At 43.2% G+C, this 8,554-nt stretch overlaps 1 protein-coding gene across 1 annotated transcript; it reads left to right on the plus strand.

Annotated features, from left to right (window-relative positions):
* The first annotated feature begins 480 nt into the window (after positions 1 to 480).
* topaz1 (testis and ovary specific TOPAZ 1) lies at positions 481 to 8,531 on the plus strand. The gene is made up of 18 exons (XM_023428551.2): positions 481 to 2,417; positions 2,528 to 2,577; positions 2,924 to 3,024; positions 3,500 to 3,546; positions 3,639 to 3,703; positions 3,875 to 3,927; positions 4,392 to 4,478; positions 4,718 to 4,775; positions 4,874 to 5,025; positions 5,216 to 5,308; positions 5,395 to 5,498; positions 5,664 to 5,727; positions 5,819 to 5,990; positions 6,120 to 6,220; positions 6,365 to 6,530; positions 6,836 to 6,988; positions 7,945 to 8,148; positions 8,341 to 8,531. Exons 1-18 carry the CDS (start codon positions 496 to 498, stop codon positions 8,529 to 8,531), a joined length of 3,783 nt encoding a protein of 1,260 aa, XP_023284319.2. The 5' UTR covers positions 481 to 495.
* The last annotated feature ends 23 nt before the right edge of the window (positions 8,532 to 8,554 follow it).

Raw genomic sequence — 8,554 nt, forward strand, 5'->3', positions numbered from 1 at the left:
AGCTATGTGTTACCGGATGTTCTCAAGACCAAGGTCGTGCATTGCTTCAAACAGGACATGAGAGCTGGGTTTCGATTTGGCCCCGGTTGTTTGGGGCATAACAAACACAAAAGTGAGGAGAGCGCTCTGGCTAAAAATAGCAAGTCGTGTCCCAGGGTTCAGTCTGAGAAGAGCGTCTGTCAGTCTCAGAGTCTGACTGAACATCAGAGACACCTGAAAGAACACAAGGATGCAGAGATTTTATCGAGTCGTACCACGTATCATTTCCTCAAGGGTTGGACAAGTGAAGCCTCTGCAACTTGTTCTACTTCTTTCTTATTAGGTAAACCTGGGCCAGGATGTGACCTCATAGCAGACATTCACAGTGACAAAAGAGTAAAGCTTGGGGATAATGGTAAAGATGGATGTTTGCCCTCCACCCCGGACTTTGAAAGTATTAGTTGCAATGACGCAGCAAAAACTTACTTGATAGACAAAAACAAATCATGTTCTGGGATGTCTGATGGCAGTCAGTCATGTCAAGAACTTACATTTGGGAGCTGCAGCACTTGTAGGTCCGCTGTGAAAGAAACCTGTGTCCACAAGGAACCTTGTGGTCAGGAAGGCGAAGCCGGAAAAACTGATGCAGCACAGATGTCGTCAGAACTGTTCTGTGAGGGGAACGAGGTGGACGCAGATGAACTAGAGTCATTCACCTGCCAGAGAGTGAGGGTCTATTGCAGGAAAATAAATTCTAGTTGTGCACGGACTTGCATGTCTTGGCCCTTCTCTAACAGAAGCCGCACCCTTACAGCACATGCTGGTGCTACAGCCTGTCCAGCAGAGCCTATTCATCCATCAGCTAGAAACAGTGACTCTCCAATCAATCAAAATCAGTCAGGTTCACCGAGCAGCCAAACCAAGGACACGCTCCCAAGCGCAACAACAACCCGCCAAGTTTCCCACCAAAATGGAGAGAAGCAAGAACAGAATGGAAAGTGCATTACAGCCAAGAGAAATGGGAAAAGAGGTGATTACATGTCTTCACACTCCTCAGACATCGAAAACACAGAGTTTGCAACTCACTTTATGGAGGCTGAAGAATCACTAGCCAGTCTTCTGTCAAATACAGCTACCCTTTCCACCCCAAGTCAGCGTGGATCATCTACACCAGTTAACAGTACAGAAACCAACAGCTCCATGTCTACCCCTTCCCCCTCAGAACTGGGCCTGAGTGACTGGGAAACGGCCGCAACTTTGTCTCCCACATCATCTTACTTAACTCAGGGTGGTTTGAGCAGCCTCTCAAACACACCATCCTCTCACCCACCCTTATTGTTTCTGCTGGAGAAAGCCAAAGGTGTTGAGTCGCATTCTGCAAGCACGTCACAGACGTCCTCCTCACCCAACCGTTTTATCAAAGCTGTAGAACAACCCTTGTTCTACTGCGAAGAAACCCAAATTACTTTGTGTGGTTCCTCACCCAGATCTTCATCTGTTCCTACAAACTACTCTGAATCCTTTCATTCATGTGAATCCTCCCTCCTCCTACCTCAAGATGAGCAAGGGAGTGACAGAGAAATGTTCATAGAGAAGAGCCCACCAACACTGGAGCCATATTATAATACAAGCCCCACCTTATACATTAACATGGAACCGTTTATAGAAAATAACTCAAATGAGTTCATGCTTCCACCTCTGCTCTCTCCTGTCACTTCACCTGAACGGAACTCATGTACAAGCTTTTTCCCCCAGAGCCAATACTCTTCAGATGAGGAGGAGGAGGAGGAGGAGAAAAACAAACATACCAGCAAACACAAAATGTCACCTGGACATTACATGCCACAAATTAGTAATGGCAATCATCAAAGCTGGGAGGAGTCTCCTGACCACCACCAATATGAAGGACCTGGTAATGAAGAATTGGAGGGAGTTTCATCAAAACTTAAACGTCCATCTTCTCACGGCAGTGTTGGAGACCTCAGTGACGCTATGGAAGAGGAAAGCCGGGATGAAACTGATAACAAACATGATCTTGAACAGGGTAACGGAGGCTCTCGACAAGTTCCCTTTGATCCTAAAATAAAGACAAACATTACCTCAGGTGTTCTGACAGAACCCCGCTCTTCTCCCAGCAGTGATGAGGGACAGCAGTCTACTAGAGATGAAGGTGACGAGCCATCTGAAATAGTGGACAGTGAAAGGGATGAAAGTAAAGCAGAAGCAGCTGGTGGTACTCAGACCGACATTTTGGACGAGTTCACAGCCTATGAACAGGATATCCTGCTTGTGGATGTGGTCCAGGATGACCCAGAGCTGTTTGAAAAGGTACCTAAGAAAAGTCTGCTGAAACTGGGTCCTACAAGAGTCAGACCTACTGCAGTGGTTAAAACACTGTTGCCGAGGAAAGATGGAGCGTTACCGGCGTTTAAACAAAGGCAAGGTTTCATATTTAACATTCCTTTACAGTCACAGATGAATTGTGTTGCTCTTATCACTGAAACTTTTTTGTTTTTTGTGTGTGTGTGTGTGTGTGTGTGTGTTTCAGATTGACACCAGTTATTGTTGATTTTCACTGTGACAGTCCTGATATCACAGGTATGACCAATGCACCAGTCAGGGTTCATCATACAACAAATATATTTCAGATTTTGTGACATAATGCAGTGCTATTTGTTAGCTCATCCTGCAAGGACTGAGGATTTCCTAGCTAATCAATGGCTCGTTAGATACAAATGAAAAGCGAACAGCCGTGATGAGACAACTGAAGCCATAACTGATGCAAAAATGTATCACATGTTCAACAAGAATGGAAAATGTTTAGTGTATATTTCTGATGATAAATTCTGCTTGCAAAGTGCAAATTTTTGCTAAGTAATATACCTTCATCTGTTTGACAACTAATGTGTAGCTAATAATTACATAAAAAATGTGTGTCTTACAGAGGAGAGTGACAGCAGACCCTGGAGACCTCAGTGTAGCAGCATCCCGCCCAAAATGCAAAACAGCACATGGACTGCCACAGACAAGCAAATCAGAACCATGGTAATGTAGTGGGTCTACAGTAGCTCTGCGTTGTGTCATATAGTGGACAAGGACTGCACTTCCCAGGACAGTTTTTCAGCGCTTCATTGCAAGGCTACAAACACTGGAGCAACATAACTTACTTGCAATTGCAAAGAAACAAAATGTAAACAGGGCCTCTCTTGGACAAATGCTCTCTGTGGCCTTCAAAATAAAAGTTCAGAATGACAAGAGAGAGGAAAAGTGGATAATGCACATTAACATTATTAAAACATAACTAAAGTTATTTTAAAAAGAATACAAGTGTTATTGTGTTATACCTTTCAAAATAAAAGTCTGATTAATCCATGTGGTTTTTCAGGAATTTATAATGCTCTGTTCATTAGTGCAACAGCACACACACCTACACTTCACTAACATCTTCATTAAGATTCAGAGACAGGTTCAGTTCTTAAAACGAATTATTTTGCATCATCTGTTTTGTGTTTTTGAACAGGGTCAGTGCGACACCAACAACAATCATGTAAACGGAGTCCTGGAAAGGTAACTGTTGGCTCACGTCACATGACACATTTCTTGCGACCTGTCAATCTGTCAGTTTTTATGATAATCATTGTGTTTATGTCCTGTAATAGGAGCCAGCCCATCCAGACAGTGAACTCCTCACAAAACATCCCTTCACTCATGAACATAAGAAATGGTGAGGGGAAAATGAAAACGGCGTAGACAATGACTAAAGTTTTAAACGGTTTCAACTGGTTCCAACAAGCTTGCACGGATTAACAACTCCTTTTTGTCATTTCATTGTCAACATAAATGTTCAGTTCAACTGTTGTATGGCTGTTCTTTTGCTGCTCTGCTCTCTACACAGTGCCGAGGATCACAAACCCGGTGACAGATTTTAGGCGCCAGAAATCTAATTCTGTAAGTCCTTAATCGAAGAACGTCACAGTCCTCTGATAAAACAAATGCACTAGTTATAAACATTTATTAGCTTTAGATTATATTTTGTAGCTGATCCAAATTCCTTCACTCATTAACCCTGGGTTCTCATTACAAGTGTGAGATATTACCTGAGATGTTCAGGGTTAATAAAAGCAAATGTGACAAGATAGCCCTGGGTGTTCTGCACCTTATGCCAAGTTTAAAAAAGCAAGAGTAAAAATACCCAGTGTTGCACTTAGTTTTCAGTCTTTTAATTGTTTTTATTGTTTAAAACATTCAGGGAAATCAGAATATTGATGTGTATGTGGTTAGAGGGGAGGAAATCTGTGCCCAGAGATGTCAGTGTGTTAGTGATGATTGATGAAGTTTTGTTCTTCATTCTCCTGCCACTGACTTGATGTTTTAAACTTAATGCAGCGTTTTCTCCTCCTCTAAACCATCAGTACTGCAGACAGTACTTCAGTGAATCACTGTCCTGTGGATTCAAGATGTGTCGATTCCAGCATGTGCCTGTGGAGGGGGATGAGAAGGTACGCTCAAAGCATAATTCATCGTGTCATAGCTTGACCGCAGCAATGCAAACCATGAATACACTGAAGCAGTGAGGAAACTCTACTGTACCTTTTTCTTAATCCCAGAAAGTAGAGAAGTCAGTTATAGAGTAATGCTTCCTGCGACAGATTTATGACTCATGTTGATAACAGAGGCTACATCACGTCATAATTTCAGAATCATGGACCCACTTCACTTTTTTTCCCCTCTCTTTCAGTTCTGTGTTGAAACTGTGACACGGTTCATAAAAAATCCAATGTGTATCCAGAAAGCAAGTAAGTTTTCATTTTATCCAGTTGCTATCTTTTTCCCCCCTTGATCTGTCAACTCTTGTCGCTCCATGACTGTTTTCCACGTCTCCTTTTGTCTCCAGGCGCCGTGTTTACAGGGTACTACCAGAACAACCCACCAGGAGTGTATTTCTCCATGCCAGTGCTTCTGACACTCCTCTGGGCTCTGCTCAAAGCCGGCTTCGTGTCCGATGTCTTCTCAGTCCTCGGTGTCAGCTTGTCCCACAAGATAGTGGTCAGTCTGGTTTTCATCCATCTCATTACAGTAACGTCACGCTGCAGTACACGCTGTAATCCAGCAGAGGGCAGAGCATGTTCTCTTTTGTAGCAGAGGTGCACTGTCATGGTTATTTTTAAGGTGACTCCTTACCTCTGGGGACGTAAATATAGATGTTGACGTTGTCCCCCTCCTCCTCTCTTACTAGCCCAGCTACGAGTTCCTGCTGGCCCTCTTTAACTTTGTGAGAGAGAAGGGTCTCACAGGCTCTGTACCTGAACTCATGCAGCTAACGTTCAAGGTATCTCACTTCGCTTACTGTATGGCAGCAAGGTCTGTATTCACAATGTGCATGTGGAAGTATTTATTTTGCGTTTGTGTTGATAGATGGTCAGTGCGGGTCTGGTGCTGAGTTTGGATTGCCTTGACTGTGTAAAAAACACTCCTGATTTCCAGCAGACGGTCCATTCAAACTCACCTGGCAAACACAAGTGAGTGAAACGTCCTCAGCTCGCAAACACTGACAGTCGCCTCACTCTTATAAAAGTAGTTACCTGATTATTTATGACTTGTATGTCTTAAATGTTGTGTGGTTTTTATTCTTTTGACAAGTCTTATAAGCAGCTGAATGACGATCTTCATGTTTATTATGAAAGGCTATCCACCAGTCCTCCCTTTCCAGAGTACCTGAATTTGGCCCAATCCATCGTGGAAATAGAGGTTAGTTCAACTTATTAACAAGGACGAAACCGTTCTGTGTTCAGTCTCTCATTGTTCCTCAGCCCTGCTTTTATATTTTTTGCTCTGTCAGCTTTGTACCAAGCAAGAGGACTGGAGGCGGATGGGAAAGGTTTTCAGGTCCATCTGCCAATCCAGCCAGCATCCCAACCAAGTGGAACAAATCAGCGGCCGCATTGTCATCGCGCTCCTGTCTGAGAGCAAGGATAAACTCTCACTGCCCTTTGCTGCTTTTGCCGAGACAGGTAAAATAAACTTCTTTCTTTAAATTAAGAACTAAAACTGCTTTTTATTTTTAAAATGTATTTTTGTTTATTAATTTGTGTTGATTTGAAGAACAAGTCCTAAACATTTGGTTATTCTTGTTTTTTCAGTGTGTCAGAATGAAGGTGAGGACAACCTGATCTGGAGTTTTTTAGGCAGAATTGGAGTCTCACTCATGTTGAGATACTACAAAACACATCAATGGGCCAAGGTAAATAACTCATCTGAAATTAATGAATGAAGAAATCCTGCAAATATACAAAGTCGTGTTTATCTCTGTATAGATATACAATTTAAGACGCAGTAATGTTAGCAAGTGGGTATTGCCTTATAGTCTGTGTGTCTATGAATGTAGGGTCGGAGGGTTGTAGAGGTGCTGTCCATTTCAAAGGTCAACTACTCCACACTCAAGGGTCTGTTTGGGAATGAGGATGGAGCTTCACGTTGCTGCCTGATCACTGTAGCTACCGAGCTCTTCCTCCTGAGTGGCAGCGTGGAGGGAGCCCTGAACACACTCCAAGGTAACAGATGGGGTAAATAGGTAGCTATGACCGGAAAGGAGATTATGCTGTCCTTTTTTATTCTTTGCCGCAGCAACATTTAAAGCAATGCGCCATTGTAGTTTCACCATGACAGACCCACGTAAATGTAGAAACAGAGCACCTGTTTTATGCTTGTGACATGATTCAAAACTTGTTGTTCCACTAAATCCCTCCTATTCCCATTGAATGCACAAAACATGCATATTTTTCTTCTTAACAAATGTATGTCCACAAACTTTCCTTGGTAAATTGTGTGTTTGTCTTTTGTGTGTCTATTAATTCAGAAAACAAATGGTTCCTGAGTTCGTGCTCATGGCCGTGTGAGCCTGCAGATCTGGACAGTCGGAGTCGTGTGTTGATGCGTCTGGCTGAGAAAACCTCTCACAGAGACACGCTTGAGGTCCTCTGTAATCTCCCTGGAATTAAAGAGCCGAATGGTGAGAGAGCACAACTGTTGGACGAAGAATTTTAAAACGCAGATGTTCAGATGAATGTGTATCAGACGCGGCGTTGTCTGGAACATCTTTTGGTCGGGCTTTTCTCAACACCTGCATATTTCAAGCTATCAGGAACATACAGATGGGTGACAAATTAAAGGAAATTAATAAATGAGTGCAGGAAGTTAACGAATCAAGATGCTTCTTCACGGTACATTTAAGCAATTAACATCCCATCATGCTCTGCCGCATATATAAAAGTGCTGAACAGGCTCAGTTGATTCTGATTTGGTATCAAGATGGCAAAAGGAAAAGGGTCCATTGTTGGGGCACAGATGGCAGGAGCTTCAGTCACAAAGGCTGCTCAGCTGGCTGGTGATTCAATAGGAACAGTGACTCAAGGGACATCTGCATTGAGATCAATGGGAAAGACGTCACTAAATAGGGTCGTAAATTATGGTCGACAGCACACATTTGATGACCGTGATGCTTGTGCATTAGTGGGACATGTAAGAAAAAACAGGAGCAACTCTTCTTCAGGTGACTGAGAATGTCAATGCAGTGATCAGATATTATAGCAGGGCTGCAGTGAATTAAACCCCTCAGTACCAAGACGAATGCACTTTTGAGAGTTCAGTGACGTAAAAACCAACAGCACTGGTCCACAGAGATGTGGAGAAAAGTAACACAGTCACATGAGTCATCCTTCGCCTTATTCTTCACAAGTGGGCGAGTGCATGTTTAGCGGTACCAAGAGAACAGTACAGGTCTGACTGCCTGACCCTAAGAAGATCACCTTACTAAGATACTAAGACACGTTAAGTTGTTTTTTCCTTTTGTCACCCGTCAGTATTTTCTAATCTATCCTCAGTGTTGTCCTGTTTTTTTTTCCCCCTCAATCCCCACTCTCCAGATTTCAAAATGATTGGATATATTTGTTTTTCTGTTTTCCCCAGACTTGGTTGACATCTCCAGATACAGTCCTCTGTTTAACTCCCATCTACGAGTGTGTGTGGACAGACAGATCCTTCCTGTAGCCTCGGATACAGTGGACTTCATGCTCTCTCAAAACGTGGCAGTTGACCACGCCGTGCTGCAGACACTTTTGCACAAACTGGGCAAGCAAAACCTCTGGCTCCGTGCACGGGAAGTCTTTAGACGTGAGTATCACTCTTCAGAAAAGCAGATTGGATTATAGCTCCCAATCCTGGAATGATTTTGGTCTGAATCAGCTGATCAGATTGTCTGAATTTTACAGAAAAATGTAATCAATTTGTCTTAAAAGACTCAGATGAGACAAATGAATGGCTTTGACAGTTGTCATAGGAACTTACACCATGTGTTTTCATCAGACTCTCTGAGTGTGGGGTACTACCCAGGTGTGTCTGCTCCCCCTGGTTTCATGGCACTGATCGTCCCTTGGCGACTGGGAGAGGTGGAGCTGGCTCTCGCCTTTGAGATGTTCATCACTGTCAACGCAACAATCATTCTGCAACTTTCAGAAACCACCACTTCCTGCCTTAGCATCACTCTCAAAAGGTAATGTGTGTGTGTGTGTGTGTGTGT

Source organism: Seriola lalandi, unplaced genomic scaffold (genome assembly GCF_002814215.2).
Source record: "Seriola lalandi dorsalis isolate HSWRI2012SDOR001 ecotype SW California unplaced genomic scaffold, Sedor1 jcf7180002054879, whole genome shotgun sequence".
NCBI lineage: Eukaryota > Metazoa > Chordata > Actinopteri > Carangiformes > Carangidae > Seriola > Seriola lalandi.